The sequence below is a fragment of the Drosophila subpulchrella genome, chromosome 2L (assembly GCF_014743375.2).
Source record: "Drosophila subpulchrella strain 33 F10 #4 breed RU33 chromosome 2L, RU_Dsub_v1.1 Primary Assembly, whole genome shotgun sequence".
NCBI lineage: Eukaryota > Metazoa > Arthropoda > Insecta > Diptera > Drosophilidae > Drosophila > Drosophila subpulchrella.
This window is the reverse complement of record NC_050610.1, coordinates 8,926,840-8,944,730: the sequence shown is the minus strand read 5'-3', so window position 1 is coordinate 8,944,730 and position 17,891 is coordinate 8,926,840. Positions and strand designations below refer to the sequence as shown.

At 43.9% G+C, this 17,891-nt stretch overlaps 1 protein-coding gene across 6 annotated transcripts; it reads left to right on the top strand.

The window, feature by feature from the left end:
• The first annotated feature begins 619 nt into the window (after positions 1-619).
• LOC119548756 (E3 ubiquitin-protein ligase lubel) lies at positions 620-16,653 on the top strand. Of its 6 annotated transcripts, none has more exons than XM_037856284.1 (18): positions 620-777; positions 2,761-2,874; positions 2,932-3,130; positions 4,362-4,498; positions 4,559-4,672; positions 4,871-5,221; positions 5,800-5,922; positions 6,358-6,646; positions 6,708-7,901; positions 8,152-8,321; positions 8,380-8,637; positions 8,807-9,239; positions 9,434-13,305; positions 13,378-13,644; positions 14,124-14,581; positions 14,950-15,321; positions 15,743-15,911; positions 16,283-16,653. In XM_037856284.1, the coding sequence occupies exons 2-18, from the start codon at positions 2,821-2,823 to the stop codon at positions 16,316-16,318; spliced, it is 8,496 nt and encodes a 2,831-aa protein (XP_037712212.1). In that variant the 5' UTR covers positions 620-777; positions 2,761-2,820; the 3' UTR covers positions 16,319-16,653. The 6 variants fall into 6 exon arrangements, with proteins under 6 accessions (XP_037712212.1, XP_037712211.1, XP_037712213.1 ...); XM_037856283.1 differs by having other exon boundaries at positions 8,807-9,362; XM_037856285.1 differs by having other exon boundaries at positions 5,641-5,922; positions 12,422-13,305.
• The last annotated feature ends 1,238 nt before the right edge of the window (positions 16,654-17,891 follow it).

The window sequence follows — 17,891 nt, the reverse complement described above, 5'->3', positions numbered from 1 at the left end:
CCGGAGATCCCCATGGATATTTGTTTGGCATAAATCATAATTATAGCTGGGGTGCATCCCGATGAACGATTCAGAGCTTTCTTGGGGCGCCATGGTTTTTTTTACCCCTAAAAATTAATTTCCAAATTAATGAATTATTTAAAAACAGTAACATATAGACTTTTTTGGGTAATACAATTACCAATGATATAAATTATACAATTAAACGTTACAATTATCATATTCATTTTTCATTTATCAAATCAAGCGAATTTCAGGAAGCGCAACAAGTAATAAATTCAGAATAACACTCGTATGTTCTGCAAAATGTTTAACAACAAAAACCAGATAAATGTATTTGAAAATTAATGTTATTCACAAACACGCGACGGCGTCTCGCAATCAAAATGTTCGATACCGCTCGAAAACGGTGTATTTTTAAAACAACGCGAAAATGCTGAAAATAGGAAAGAGATGAGACAGGGCAGAGACTGAAGGAAATGGAATTGGAAATGGGAAATCAGAGGAAAATGAGAATATAGTTCTGCGTTGACTTCTTCCTACTCGTGCGACGACTGGGGACCGAGGACTGCAGTAAAAATGCTGTTTAGAGTCTGATTGAGATTTCAGTTCGCTGGGAGACGATCGCCGAACGAGACCGTAGCAGAATTTTCATGTCGCGCCGTGGCTAGACATTAGAGATATATACATATATATATCCCTATATATATTCATGTGCTACCAGCTGGCAGTGGCAGTTTTGAGTGCGGCAAGACGCGTCAAGTGAAATCGAATTATGTAAGTGACCTCTGCATTCGCGGATTCCAAACGCCGTTCGATCCAAAACAACCCATAAAGTTCAAAAGCAAAGCTAAATACGCAACGTAATTAAATCGATTTGAAGTGTTCTAAATATAAAACTCAGCTAATTTTAAACGGAGAACGCTCCATGCAAAAGTTCAAGGCATTTCGAAGAATAAACAATCAAACGATAAAGCAAGTTAAATATAATGTATATTTTTTTTACCTAATTCGCCAATTTAAAATATTAAAAAAAAACTGTGCATTAAGAAAACGCAAATATAGGCAAGCCAAAGAAATGTTTAAAAATTGTTCCCCAAAAGTTCTCCCATAAAAATAAAAGCGTTTTCTTTCGCGGCGTGAGATTGTGTCTGTGAGTCAGCATTGCGTTCGCCTCGGTGGCTGCCTCCCAGGGCATTAGCCACTACCAGAAGATGCCGATGCCGGACCGAGAATCATCTCGGTGGAGGTGGATCTCCTGGGGCAGGTTGAGGGGCCTCTATATCCCCCTCCAACCACTGCAGGCGGCTTTCATAAATACTGCTGCGCAGTGTGACATAATTCCGGGATAAAGAGTATGGGTATGGAGCGGCTGCAGAGGGTTTCAAAAATAGCGCGAGAGACTCGGGAGTGCAGGTCCGCTGAACACGTTGCGTATACGCGATGGGAGGGAAAATGGGGCTTGTTTTTTGCTGTGTGGTTGGGTTAGGCGCTTGTCTTCTAAACCTATGGACAAATTTATTGGAGCGTTGAGCACGTAATTAGTGCATTAAAAATACTGCAAAATTCGTTGGCAGAATATGATTTTCGAAAACACACAAATTAGAAAATACCTTACTTTCGGATTTATACCGAAATATTACTACTAACTTAATTTTTCAAGCAAATTAAATTTTTAAATATATTTTTGTCTTCCATTTTTTTGGATTTGTGCTTTAATTTATTAATACATTTTTTAATACATTTAAAAATGCTTAGCTTTTAAAATTATTATAAACTTAAATAATTGAAACATATGTACATTCAAAATGCACACAGCTGCACCTGCCATTTTTCATTGGCTTTGCATTTCCCACAGACACAGCCAGAAAGTTTTCCTAAATGTCAACAAATATAAACATTTTGTTTATAATAAGACATGGACATAGAGAAATGACCCAAGCGATAAACTTTTCAGATGTTAGTCTTATTTATTAAAAGAAATTAAATTAATAATACAATATTAAACAAAATGTATCAACACTAGCTACCCCTTACCAATTTTTTTTGTTGATATCCTGCATCTAATTTACGATCAGTTTCTTCGATATGGCCACCTGCGTCATTACAAAACACATATTCGCTCACCATTTGGACATTATTCTTTTCCCTCTCTGTTAGATTTCTTAGTTTGCTTTTATTTTCTCAACAATTTAAAAATGTTAAAAACGTTTCTCTAATCCGTTCTCTTTTCTCATTTATTCTCAAATATATTTCTTTTATAATTTTTCTCCCCCCCAGCGCACATTTGTTGGCATCTCAGCCACTTAGCCGCGTTGACAGAGTGAGTCAAGTGAGTTGCTAAACCGCATTTCCCTTTTCGCATTATTTCATAAATAAACAAGCCCGAAAATGTTTTGCCAAAATATACATATTTTTGAAATAATTCTAAGCACAGAGAGATGTTTTAGCCTAAATTTAGCGGTTTTATTCTCAATCGAACTCTGGCAGCGTCTAGTTTGGTGCACAGCATCCACGAAATTGCATTTTCTGGGCACCTTCCGCACTGGTCGTTGCCTCCGGAATTTGGGTGAGCCAGCTAAAAATATGCATTCATAATTCGCATTTCTTGGCAGTTTGCTTAATTGAGTTCGAAGTCGTTTAAAGTGGCTAGGAATGAGCGCAAATGTGTCACAGGGAATAAGAGATCTATAAATAAAATCAGTAAAATAATAAAGGTTTTCATTGAGCTTAATAAGAAATTATATCTCACGTACTTAGATACAAATAATAAGGCAATCAGTCAAATCGATAATATAACGAGACGGCAAAACGAAAAAGATGACGACCCATCAGTTGCTTAGCAAGAATGTTCGCTCCATGCCCTCTTGGGTGGTAAGTAGCAGTCAGTACTCCTAATCAATATCAAGTTGCATTAATTATCCATTTCAGAATGAGGCAAATGACCGAATTGGACCGAAGCCACCGCCCACGCCCCCAAATGGAGTGGCTGGGGGTCTTTCCAAGGCTCCTGCCCTTCCGCCCAAATCGAAGGAAACGCCCGAACCGGATTACGAGATCATAGAGTTCTCCAACCAGCAGTACACTAACGAACCGATGAAGACCACAGTGATAAGGACCAAGACGCCAGGTAGTTAGGCAAAGAGCATTATTGACTAAAATTTATATCTAAACCATATCATACTAGAAATATAACTATAATAACTTTAATACTTATCAAAAATATTAGGCATAGAACATTAAAAAAAAACAGATTATATCAGTATCATATCATGTCAGGAATATAACTAAGATAAATTAAATACTTATCAAAAGATATTCATTTCCTTTATAATATTTATACCCTTGCAGAGGGTATATTGATTTCAGTCAGAAGTTTGCAACGCAGTGAAGGAGACGTTTCCGACCCCATAAAGTATATATATTCTTGATCAGCATGACTAGACGAGTCGATCTAGCCATGTCCGTCTGTCCGTCTGTCCGTCTGTCCGTCTGTCCGTCTGTCCGTCTGTCCGTCTGTCCGTCTGTCCGTCCGTTTCTACGCAAACTAGTCTCTCAGTTTTAAAGCTATCGGGCTGAAACTTTCCCAAAAGTCTTATATCTTTTGCAGGTAGTATATAAGTCGGAACCAGCCGGATCGGACAACTATATCTTATAGCTCCCATAGGAATAATCGGACAAAAAAATGAAAAAAAATTATATCTTTGGTGTTTTTTAGCATAAAAACTCCTAAGCTTGGAAATAACAATTTTTAAATAATTTTGAATTTGAATTAAATTTTATCGAAATCGGACGACTATATCATATAGCTGCCATAGGAACGATCGGAAAATTTGTGGAAAAATAATATGAAAAAAATTATAGCTTCGGTGTTTTTCAACATATAACCTCCAACGCTTGGAAATAACATTTTTTAATTAGTTCTGAATTTTGAATTAAATTTTATCAAAATCGGACGACTATGTCTTATAGCTGCCATAGGAACGATCGCAAAATTGGTAGGAAAATAATATGAAACAAATTATAGCTTCGGTGTTTTTTAACATATAACCTCCTACGCTTGGAAATAACATTTTTTAATTAGTTCTGAATTTTGAATTTAATTTTATCAAAATCGGACGACTATATCATATAGCTGCCATAGGAACGATCGGAAAATTGATACGAAAATAATATGAACCAAATTATAGCTTCGGTGTTTTTTGACATATTATCTTATACTATTGGGAATATCATTTTTTGTGTTTTTAAATTTAATAATTATAGCTGCAAGGGTATATAAGCTTCGGCTTGCCGAAGCTAACTTCCTTTCTTGTTTTATATTATTATTAATAGTATTATTAATATTTTCTAACTTTCAGATAACAAACTGAAGTGCACTTTATGTGGCTCCCAGAATCCCTGGGTGACCTGTGCCGAGTGCGCAGGTCAGATATTCTGCGCCTCCTGCGATGACATGTTCCATAAGCATCCCAAGCGAAAGCAGCACATGCGAAAGGTATGTTTTTCCCATCAGGAATAAATGAGAAAATAGGAATCTAATAACACACCTTTGCAGGCCGTGGAGCAGGGTACACCACCGATTCCCCCTAAGGGGGCACCACCCCCAGTGGCACCTCCGCGTCGCAGCAAACGCGGCCTCCTAACACCATTTCTGGGCCGCAAGGATCAGGTACGCCACTGCACGATCTCCTAGACTCGTAGAACCAAGTTTGTAATCTTCGATTTGAATGCTTCAATAAAAACAAGTCCTTTTAAAACCAGAAAGCCCGCCAAAAAATTGAAATTCAACCACCGAACCAGAAATATTTTTTGTCAATACTTTCCGACTTTCCGAAACCGAATGGCACCCAACCCGACTCTTTTCCAGATGCTGCCACCGCCCTCGCCCACGCCCTCGCACAAATCGCTTGGCGGCTGGCGGGAATCACTTGGGGGCGGGGCCACGCCCCCAGTGCCATCAGTCGCCCACAGCACAACCAGCTCCACCTCCTCCCAGATGAACAACCGCCCGCTTCCAGAACCACCGCGCAGCGAGGGCGGGGGATCCTCCAGATCGGGCACCCCCAGATCCGTGTTCGACACCATACAGCGTCCGCCGTCGGTGCAGCTGGAGAAGATCAAGACCAAGGCCAGCGCCACCCTGGACCGCATGGCCATTCTGCAGCAGCGGTACCGCCAGCAGAAGGCGCGACAAGATCTGAGCGCCAACAGCGAACAGGTGAGTGACCGCCCGACCCCGGGTCACAATCCCACAAATCCCCTCATCATCGAGTGTCTCGTATTGTCTTTGCTTAGGTAAAAAATAATATCAAATGGGGGTCAATCATAGCTTATTTTTAATCATTTTTAGAAGAAAGTAAAATTTTTAGTTAGTATAATTTAATGAAATATAATTTTGGAATGCTCATATTATGTTTTAATATAGAAGCATTATTAAAGGGTTAGAAAATTGAGAAGACATAGACTTAGACTTAATTTGTGTAATATACCAAATTGAGCCAAAGGTATTTTGAGATGATCCTTGATATTATTTTTTCCTTTGCGCCTCGTATCGTCGCTGTCTCGTCTCGTCATGTGTCGTTTCTCCCTTTCCTCTCTCTCTTTCTCTGTTTCTCGTTGGTCATTTCCCCACCGCAGCATTTGTCGAATGGAGCCGGCTTTGAGCACTGGTCAAACATTTCACCATCGCCCTCGCATTTTCGTTCCGGCAGCATGTCATCCGGTTTGAACTCATCCCATTTCGATCTCTCGGATGACTCACAATTTCACAATTCCTTGCTGCTCCAACAACGACAGGCGGCCGGCGCCCAGCGGCGGCAGATGAGCACCTCGGTGTTTAACCTGAACACTAACCCCCGCCGACCTTTGGCCGAAACCCAGAACGGCAGTGCCTGGCTCACCAATCAGCGGATCCAACAGGTGAGTGTGCGAAAAGGGTTTTACTATAACTTAAACACACATAACGGCCATATGACAATAGGGCCATTTTCTCAATGTCATGTTAAAGTTCGAGTTAACAGACTAGATAACAAACAGATAAAAATGTGTCAGAGAAAGTAAGCTAAGCTTTAGAAAGTTAAAGTGTTTGGAAATACGACGAAAGGTCTAACATGATAATTAGAAAATGAATGTATTTAGAAAGTTATTAACTGGGCGTCAAAAATAACTTGACATTGTGAAATCGTATCTTAGGAATACCTTGGCAAATTTATATATTTAATAAAAATGACCGTACTTTCCAAAATATGTCTTAAAATTTAAGAGTCCTACAAATCATATGATCTTTTACTGTGGGATATAATATCCCCTAATATGACCAATATAGGATTATTAAGTAAAAACCTCCTCTTGCAGGCCCAATCCCTGGCACAGATAAACTGCGCTGGCTGTCAGCAGAGTCAGCAGCATCCTGGCTGGGCACAGCATCCACATCACCAGCATCCCCAGCACCAGCATCCCGACCAGTGGTCTCAGTTTGGCTCCCAGCAGCAGTTCAACAACTCCAACCTGTCGCTGAATGTGGGACCGGGTTACATGCCACAGCAGCATCACCCGCACTATCCACCGCCGGTGTTTATGACCCAGCGGGGAATGATGCCCAATGTGTATCCTGGAGCACCCGGGTATCCCATGATGCATCCAGGTAAGCTACTGAGATAATACCCCATTTTCGCGTTTTAAAGTTTTTCTTTTTTCTTCACCAGGTGTCATGGGAATGCCACCTTCGGCTGCCTCCAGAGCTGCCTCCCGTTCTCGTTATGCCGCCTCCCCGACGCCCAGCCGCAAATCCATGTCCTTGCGTCGCAAGCGCAATAGCTATGTGGATGACGAACTAACCGATGACGAGGACTCCGACCAGGATGATCGAAGGTCCTTGGTATCCAACCGATCGGGCATGACCAGCGCCTCTCGCTCCCAGCATCATCATCAGCCCAGACAAAGGCGCATCTCGAGTGCCTCCCAGCTGATAACCGGCGATGAAGTGGACGGCGATCAGAGGCACGGATCGAGGCAGCACAAGATTCGAGATCGAAGGGGATCCATTGCAAAGTTGGTGCAGAGCGAGTGGTTGCCGGATAGGCGGGACAATGATGGAACCCTTACCAGAAATAAGCCAGCCACCGACTCCGCCCGAACCAGTCGCATTTACTCCGATTTGGAATCAGAGGGTTCGGGAGCCCGGGCCCTAGTTCAAGCCAAAATCCAACAGAAGCTCCAGGAAGCTGATCAGCACAAGTCCTCAAAGAAGTCAGAGCAAAAGCGAAAGCCGGAGATGAAAGACGAGAACACACAGGCTGCGGCGGTGGTGCAAAAAGTGGTGACCCCAGCCCAGGAGGAGAGTGCCTCGGAGTACGAGGAAGTGGTTGAGGAGGTAACTGCCTCGGAAAGTGAGGTCGAGGGTCAGGCTCAATCACCCGATCCCCAGGTGGTACCTGAGGAGATTGAAGCCGATGATCTGGGCCCACCACCTTCCACGCCCGACCACGAATGGGAATGCGAGTTTTGCACGTTTGTAAACGAGCCCAACATTAAGATCTGCTCCATATGCTGTAAGACCCCCAGCAAACCTCCAGTCCCGCCCAACAAGGCCAAAAAGGTGGAGGAGAAGCCACAACCTCAAGTTGGAAAGCCCAAAGTGGCTGCCAAGCCCGATGTTAAGCCAACTCAAAAGCCTGCTCCGAAGAATCAGCAACCGAGTCAGAAAACGGCAACTGCGACATCCAAGACCAATACCCATACCTCCGCCGCCACCACCACCACTAGCCCAAAAATCTCGCAAACTGCTAGCTCCAAGAACACCTCGAGTATTCCCGTCAAGACGCCTCCAAAGCCAACACTCAAAACTTCGTCGGAGAACGAATCCGACAATTCGCTGGCCAAGAGCATATTGCACAAAGGTAGGCTACAAAAGAGAATCTCATTTTTCGAAGGCACGAAGACCTAGACCCCATAGACCTCCAAAGACTACACCTAGTTAGTACACTAATAGAGCCATCAACTGTAAGCCTACAATTAACGCATTTATGGAAAACAAATACAGAACAAAACCACAACCCAAGACACATCAAGTTTGTTTGATTTGAATCCATTGGTGACCCCGATCCCATTCCTCTCCCCAAGCTAATGCTCTCATCCGTATCGTTCCAGAGTCCGTTGAAAACATTTGGAATACTCTGGATGAGAGCATTCAGGCGCAGGCGGAGAAGGTACTGAAGAAGGCCCAGAAGGTGTCCACTGGCTGTGGCGGGACTCCGCCGCGGGAAATTGCGGCCGTGGAAATGGGAACCTCACCACCGCCTCAGAGCATTTCTACACAAGTAAATCGTAGTGATATGGTTGATCTGAGCAGCGAAATAATTCACTGGTTAATTGCAGACCTACGACGCCCTGCCCTTCAACTCAAAGTCGGAGGAGATCCCAACAGTTTTGCCAGATCGTTTCAGGACCCCAGAACCGAATAATATGGAGCGACGCCCTCACTATCGTAGCAACTCCCAGCTGCCGCAGGAAAATGAACGATATCGTAGTGCCAATGACCTGAGGTATCACGATGGCATTGGCTTGGATCCGTATAGTGCCGGTCTTGTCACCAAGCGACCAAATTTCATAAGCGAGCTGAGAGTGCTGCAACATGTAAGTGGGGAGAATCCTTAAAACAGTGGTCACCAACAGAAGCAGCGCAGGCGGCCCGCGGGATACGAAACGCCCCTGCCCACTGCTCAGTCACAATGGTTTAAGACATGGATTTTCTCAATAATCATAGCTCCATTATGAAAAACAATAACCTTTTTGTTTGTTTTAGCAAATCTCTTCACCCTTCGACATGCCCCACGAGACATTCAGCGTTAAGCACGAACCTGCTCGAGATCCAGAAACGGAAATGCACATCATACTGAAGGAGCTGGAGCTGTACAAGTTCACGGTGGAGGAACTGGAGGCCGCTCTGAAGTACTGCTCCCCCGAGACGCATCCCATTCAGTGGCTGCGCGAGAACTGGCACAAACTGGTCCAAACGGTGCAGAGTTTGTCCACCAAATATGGTCAGGAGAGAGGTGAAAACACGATCGGGACCGTATCCCAAAACGAGGCCCGAGAGGCTCTGCGAAACTCCGGTGGCAATGTGTGGCAGGCCGTGGCGGACTGCATCCAACAGCGACAGCAGAAGTACCGGAAGCTGGCGGCCAAGGGGAACTTCCTGCGGGACGACATCGTGAACGCGCTGACGGCGCACCAAGGTAATGTGGAGCAAGCGCTGGTGGAGCTGAATCGCACGCAACTCAAGCCATTCCTAATGCGCATCTGGGGCTCGCCGAATGGCGTTGAGAATGAGAGTGGCTCGGCCATAGACACCAAGTCGGGTTAGTTTGTAGATCGTCCATCCTGTCAATCGCTGTACCATAATTTCTCCATCTCTCATTTGCCACTACAGATATCCATGACTTCCTGAACACTCATGCTTTGGACTGCCTGCAGCCTCCATTGGCCATGGGGGAGAGTCCCAGTCCCAGTTCCGCCCAAGCAAATCCATTCGATCCACTTCGAACTGACGATAGTCCCGTCAAGTCCACCTATGCCACACCTAGTCCATATCAGTTGGAAGACAGCACCCTGAAGAACCTGGAGATACTCATCGGCAACATGGAACAGAACCAGGCCAAGCAGAACCAGGAGGTCCTGCGATCCATAGAGACCATGCTGGACACATTCAAGGGCAAGCCGGAGCTGGAGTACGAAACGGATCCGGAGATCATGCGTATCCTCACGAAGAGCCCTATAAGCACGCTGAAACCTTCGGGATCCTTGGAGGATAAGTCCTCCGAGGATGTGAAGAACTTTGTGTGGCAGCACATTCAGGATATTGTGCCCAATCTAGTGCAGCAGGTGGAGCAGGAGCTCATGGAGAAGCCCGAAGAAGAAGTTCAAGTTGAGGTACCCCAGCCTGAACCAGAACCTAAACAGGAGCCTGAGCCTGAGCCTGAACCTGAACCCACACCAACTGTTGATCCTGCTGTGTACATCATGGAGGAAGTCATCAAGCCCAATCTGAGGGAAGCCAGCATTCGCGAAGAGCTTCCACCAAGCTTTATTTATGCCACAGAAATAGCCAACTTCAGGTTGGAGTTTGACCGAGGCACGGAAAGATGGCACGAGGCGGAGTGGGAGAGCAGTGATCTTAAAGACGCAGAACGCATTGTATACAAAAGCTATATGGCTCCTAAGGAAACAGTTAAGGAGGAAGTTCCAGTTACAGAGAATTTGCCTGCAGCAGCTAAGACTCAAGAAGAACCTGCCTCAGAGGTCTCCGTCAAGCCACACAAGACTGAAAGTACCGAAGTAACAAAACCAGATACTTCAACATCCTCAATAGCTGAAAATCAGGTCGCTAGGGAAGAACTCCCACAACAAACAGAAATAATATCACCCTTAACAACTGAAAAGAAGACCATAAATGAAACACAGTCGCCAACGGATAATACTACACAGAAATCTACTGAAAATAAGGGATTATCAGAATCACAAGCACAATTTGATGACCAGCCAAGTACAAGCAGAGAAGCCAGCCGAAGAAATAAGAGGTCTCAGCAGTCGAGGAAAGGTAAATCACGGGAGCAAAGTCAAAAACCAACTAACCGATTGAAGCTACCAAAAGATATTGAACCAAAAGAAAATGGAACCACAGAAGTACAAAAAGAAAGCATTAAGCAGCCGGATTTGGTTAAGGAAAATGCAGTCACGGACACAGCAGCAGACACAGGATCAAATACTTTTTCAAATGGTATTCCGTCTGTTGCAGCTGAAGCCGCTGTTGAAACTATCATATCCCCTAAAGAAAAGCTGCATTCTGAGAATTTGGCTACTCCACCAAAGAATGACAATGATTCAACACCTCCTTCAGATAAGTCAGCAAGTGTTTTGACCATTAAAGTTACACAAAGTGCTGTAGAAGCTGTTTCGGCACAACCCAGAGAGGTTCAAGTGGCTTCCGAATCAGTAAGCCTAAATGCAATAACTGAACCCATTACACACACCAAAGATGAACCAAGGATTGAAGATGTTCCTCTGACAAGCACTACGATGAATTCAGAACCATCTGAAGAGTCCCATGAGATTACTGAGTCTGCTAGCATAACGGAATTGACTGAAACTAACATACAACCTCAAGAAGAATCAATAATTGAAAATGTTTCTCCACCAAACGATACATACGTAAAAGAAGAATCAAACGAAGTTAGTGTAGAAGATACTCTCCCAGCCGCAAGCATTTTTCAACCATCATCCACAGCAAATGTAGCTCCCACATCTGAAGGTCTCGATATAGCAGCACCCAGTAACACATCAATAACCAACGATCCCAAGAAAAGTCCAAAGCGTTTCTCAAAGATCCCTGTAAGAACTCTGAGCAGCAACAGTCTTCGAAGTGAGAGTAGGACTAGCAATCGAACTCCAACTGCAACTGATGAGATCGAAAGGGAAGAAACTGCGATTGAAAGGGAAGAAGAACACATTAGGCAAGACGACAGAACTTCCAAAACAGAAGAATCATCTAAAACAACACAAGCAGCTACAACGGAGGAAAATCCAGTTAGCCAGGAGATCCAGTCTGAACAGGAAACTATTATCGTTGATGAACCTGCAGTCCAACCTTTAACATTAGATCAGGAAGTGCACACCCCAACAACTATAGCAGTTACACCCACAGATTCCGACGAAGTGTTCGAAGATGCCCCCGAATTCAGTAGCAGTGAGGGAACAAGACCCCATGATGAAACCGCTTCCGATGCTGAGCTTTATAGTCTCGATAGCGATGGACAGCGGGCTGAGACTAAATCCCCGGAGAATGAAGTTCTGCTTCTACTAGATGAGGAATCTCAGCTGGAATCTTCAATAGCCAGGTCCAGTAGCAACGCTAGCATTGGCACCCAATCAACTCAATCTGAGACATCAAAAGTGGTGCTGAAGGAATTCATTCCTTCTGGAGATCCCGCCAAGCAGAACCTCAGCGAGTTGGTTGAAGACACCCAAAGGTTGATCAAACAAATGCGTGATGAGATCAGCATGGATGAGTTTGAGTCCACCGACGAGGATGAATACTCCGATGAGTACTCGGATGAATATGACGACGGCGAGGAGGAGGGGTGGTACGACAGCGAGGGCGAAGAGGAGGGAGACTTCGAAGGGGAAGAGGGCAATACGTACAACGAACACCCTTCCTATATAGAAGAGGCATCCACCGGTGACGAGGGCACTGAAATCGAGGACATAATGGAGGAGGATGAGGATCAGGCGGATGAAGACGAGGCACAACCCACACAAATCGCACTTGACATTGAACCAGTCATATCGCCTGCTCTGTCAGTCACGCCCACAAATCAAGAAACTGATCAGATCACACACACTGAGGTTGTTTCCTCCACAGGAAGGAGCACAGAGACGGAGTCACAGAACACTGACTTGGAGTTGATCTCGCCTCCTCAGGTACAAGAAGAGGAGGCAAAAGTGGAAGCTCTGCCTATTCAATCTCCTCCCATCATAACTGACTCGGAAGCTCGACCTGCAGAACAACCCGTTGAACTTGTCCTCGAAATCCCTCTAGAAGTAGAGCCTCCCATTGAATTGGAATCCGTTGAAGAACCCACAGCCCTGCCCATAACTCCCGCTCCACCCATTGTTGATTCCGAATCCCGACCCGTGGAGCTGCCCGTCGAGACAGTACTGGAAGAGCCCAAAAAGGTAACCCCGAGCGTAAAAGGCAAAGGCAGCGGTACTGCTTCCAAAACGGCCAAGTCCACAGTCAGTAAGATTCCCAAACCCACCAATGAACCCACTAACAGTTCGACAAGCACCCCCCTAAACAAGAAGGTTCCGCTGCGGTCCAAGTCCTTCTCGGCGCCCATGGGCATTTCTTCCGTGAAGAGGATCCAAGAGGTCTACCTCCAAAAGCAGAGCTCAACGATTGCGGCCAGTCGAGTGCCACTCAAAAGCAGTCCAACCACCAAGAAGTCCATCAACGAAGCCATTAGCAGGTTTAACTCAAATCCGGCCGAAGGACCAAGCACTAGTGGAGCAGCGGCAGCTGCAGCGGCATTATTAAAACCCCGATCCCAACCCCGAATCCCAAAGAAGAAGTACCATGAGACCTGCTTCTCGGACGACGACTACGAGACCTCCGCCACGGAGGAGGAGCCGGAGGAAGCCAACCAGGATGAGCCCCAGAAAGCAGAACTGCTAAAGCGTAAGATGAGTATGCCCGTCTTCCGGGCATATCCTAGTGTTCAAGAACCGGTTATAGAGGACCCTGCGGTGTGTACAAGTCGAGATATAGCTAAGCAAGTTCTATAAACATCATGGATCATTTGCTCTCTGTCTTTTTAGATCCTGGCCCGCAAATATGTCGATCAGGAACTGGTCACAAATATCGCTGAAGCCCAGATAGCCGCCACCTTGGTGAACATGAAATTCTCAGAAGATGTGGCTTTGTGGGCGGCCAAGGAGTGCTCGGACCTGGACCAAGCCATCGCCATGCTCCAGCAGGAGTGCGAGCTCTGCATGAACAGCTTTCCCATGAATCAGATCGTGTCCATGCTGAAATGTCTCCACAAGTGCTGCAAACAGTGTGCCAAGAGCTACTTCACAGTGCAGGTGAGTGGAGAAAGGGGATCTAAAGGAATTTGGAATAGGGGACCTTTGATAATTGAAGGTATCTTAAAGGATGCAGTGCAATAAATAATTTCGGATTTCTAACTGAAACTTTTGGATTCCCGGATTCAAATTATAGTGTAGCATACTTTTATACACAAATTTTAAAAGATGATTTTAAAATGATTAAGTCTGTGACAACTTCGAATTCTTGGGACAATACAATTTTTAAAATTTATTTGTTTAAGTAATAACTATAGAATTAGGGGTAAAGTATTATTAGATGAAAGGTAAAAGTGCTTATAAGATTATGTTAAGTTGTCTTATACAGAAACCTTTCATTCAGTTTAACCTGAAATATATTGGTTATGTTAATCTTTTGTTAATACTTGTTACCTACTTTAACCTCTACTTTAGAGTTATGTTTAGAGCTCTTTAACTTAGCTTTAACTAACTTCGCAAAAACATTATATTATTTTCAGATAACCGATCGCAGTATCAACGATTGCAGTTGCCCGTTCTGCAAGCTGCCCGAATTGAGCAATGAGGCTCAGCATGAGGATGAGCATTTGGAGTACTTCTCCAACCTGGACATCTTTTTGAAGAGCATCCTGGACAACGACGTGCACGAACTGTTCCAGCGCAAGTTGCGCGATCGCACTTTACTGCAGGACCCCAACTTCAAGTGGTGCATCCAGTGCTCCTCCGGATTCTTCGCCCGACCCAAGCAGAAGCGGCTGATCTGTCCGGACTGCGGATCCGTCACTTGTGCCCAGTGCCGGAAGCCCTGGGAACGGATGCACGAGGGCAGCAGCTGCGAGGCCTACCTGGAGTGGAAGCGCGAAAACGATCCCGAGTTGCAGGCCCAGGGCGTCCAGGAGCATTTGGCCCAGAACGGCATCGATTGCCCCAAGTGCAAGTTCCGATACTCCTTGGCCAGGTAATTACACTGCCTCTCTTGCAAATTGAATCGGATATCAGAAATGCAAAATCAAATCTCATTTTTGCTTTCCTTTAAAAATTAAGTTCAGTTTTTTAAGCACAACTGTTTTTATACCTCTTTAAAAAACCCTACATAAGTACATTAATTTTTTATAAAGCTTTAAAGAGATTAAGAAAATGATATCATGGATTAATCTAAAAAAATTCTGAGAACATCTTAATCTTAATCTTCTCTAATCTTAATCTTTCATGCTAAAAATTAAAATAAAATAATTACATATTTCCAGCAGGCATATGATAATCACTTAAATTTATGCACACAAACTCTTCTTTTATGTATTTTTATAATATTTCGTATTTTTACAGGGGCGGTTGCATGCATTTCACCTGCACCCAGTGCAAATTCGAGTTCTGCTACGGATGTGCCCGACCCTTTATGATGGGCGCCAAGTGCTCGGTATCCCCGTACTGCGCCAAACTGGGTCTGCATGCCCATCACCCGCGCAATTGCCTGTTCTACCTGAGGGACAAGATCCCCATGCAGCTGCAGTTCCTGCTCAAGGAGCAGAAGGTCAAGTTCGACACAGAGCCCGTGCAGCTCAAGGACGAGTCTAGTAGCTCCTCCAAGGCCCGTGCCCAGGCCCGGTGTCCCATCCCGCTGCAAAAGGAGACGCCGCAGGGACTTGTCGATACAGTGTGCAACACCGAGGTGCCCGACAAGCACGCTGGCATGTGTCGGTAAGTTCAGGATTGAGAAAGGCCCCCAACATGTCTATAAGTTGTGTGACAGATTATATTACTTAGGCTCAATTTTAACATTGAAGTTATTTGCTGATTCAGGAAAACTTAGATACTGAATATCATTTTAAGTTTTATATGATAACTGACTTATCAATTGGCAGTTCAAGTTAAAATTATAGTATTCTTTTAATAACATACACTATAAAGATTGGTCAATCGTAAATTTAACATCACTTTGAGAAAATGAATTTTGTTTTCCAAAAAATGTAACCTTATGTTAATCTTATCTGACAGACAACTAACTAGAACCTTAACATGACATTGTGAAGTCAGCTCTATTCCAAATCTTGTGTTTCTAATTACGAATTGATAAATCGTATATATCTTATCCTGTCCCTATATCTCGATATTCTTTTAGCACCCACTACGTTGAGTATTTGGCTGCCAAGGTTGCCAAGGCTGGCATCGATCCCCTGCCCATTTTCGATTTGACAGACTGTGTCCAGGAGCTAAGGAGGCGTGGCATCGCCCTGCCAGAGCGAGGACCCTGGGACACCGATGAGATCTACAAGGGCATGTGCTCCGAGGTGCGTTCTGGCTATCATCATTTCAACGCTTTATTGATTTCCTTTTATTTGTTTGGCATGGTTCGAATTTGGCTTTGCATTTTGCTTTTATCGGGGTTCTTTATGCGGAAATCGAGTTTCCTTCGGCCGGGGGCGATTTGTTTTTGCCGGGTGATTCAGTGTCCGCCCCCGCCGATTGATCGGGGCGGAAAAAACGAAATAAAGAAAATAAGATCGTTTAGCCGCTAACTAAATTTGGATGCTGTCTGACGTATTTCACACGCGTCTTAATTGATATTCGTTTTATTATTATTTAATTGTAAACAGTTTGTGCGGTCGAACCGAAAATGTTTATAAACGTACCCATCCCTCAATCTCGATCTTTCTTATAGGTAATCAAACAGCATATTCCACTGAAATCGGCATGAGCAGCCGCAGAAGAGCAGAACAAGTGATGTTTTGGAAGCGGTGGTCGACTGTTGCAATTCTTCATTAATTTTTATGATTTATGGCAAGCACTTTTATAGACATTTTTATACACCAACCAACACACGAAACAAACCTAAGTCTTAGACAGTTCGTTAGACATTAGACATGGCATGTATGTATGTATACACCCTCATCGACACCTACTCATCGTACATCCATCCAGAATTCCCCATTTTACCAATTTGTTTAGTTACTAAGAGATGGAAAACAACAGCCCAAAAAATCGGCACGTGGAACAGAGTGCATCCAATAAACCGAATATGTGAAAATCCAATGCATTTTTTGATTTATTAAATGGTTTTCAGCTTGTGAAGAATAATGTACAGATGGTGAGGCAAGGGAAGCCTTTTCAAGATAGTGTATCCCGAAATCTTTTGGGAACCAGTAATATCATCCCAAAACTCATAGGCAAGTAAGTAGACTTTCCTCAAAGTGGGCGGTTCCAAAGGCAATTTCTCCTATATAATCCACAAAATTATGGTATACTTTTGAGCGGACCTGGTGTGTCAAAGCAAATGGAAGTCGTAGATATATATTCCTCCCCTTGACCGTTTGCCATATTGCCAAAAAGGCAAATGCGAACCATAAATTATGTCCCGCGAGAAAATGAAAAGGCACAATAATAACAACCACATGAGCAGAAAATAAACCAATACAGTAAGTGGGGGACATTCGAATTCAAATTCACCGACGCGACGGGACAAAGTTACTCGTGGAGACCGGGGAACGCGATGCGACGAGAGGCGCTGACGGAGGCATCGTAAAAACCTATTTTCGTAGCGATTGAAATGAATTTATGCGCGCGGCACAACATGTTTTGATATTCGGACAGTTTTACACCAATAACAACTAATTAAATGGGATAAATTGCATATTTATTGGGCCATAAACGATCGCCTCGTCCTAGCCGTTGCTTTGAACTCGATACCCCCAAGTGCAGCATGTGAATGCGTAGTTTTTAGTTCATGGTTTCCAAGCGCGTGGCATGGAAATATGCAGATCACATGGCCTATGATATTTATGATATGGTCCAGACGGCCTGGCTCTCAAGGTATTTGTTCTTCGTGCACGTGGACAGCCGTCGAAGACATAGTCTCTTGGGATCCATCGAATTTATGATTTCATTAAAAACAAAGTTTTCTAAATAAAATAATTATATGTTTTACCTTAAGACAGCAGGTACCAAAAAATTATTCAAATTATTAACTTAAGAAACTGGCTTAGCACTGATTTTTGACACCGACAAACAACATAGTCATCGCAAGGACTTAGTCTCTTGGGATCCATTAAATTTATGATTTCGTGAAAAATTAATTTGTATAAAGTAATAAAATGTATTTTAAATGTTTTTTATTACAAAAATATAATTCAAGTTTATAAGTTAAACAAATGGCTTATTAAAAACCAGACTTACCGACAAAGGTTTTTAAGAAAGGGTGTATGCCAATTGCATTTATTTTGATCACTGCTGTGTTTGCTCCACATTTTCAAAATAAGTAAAGCAAAAACATC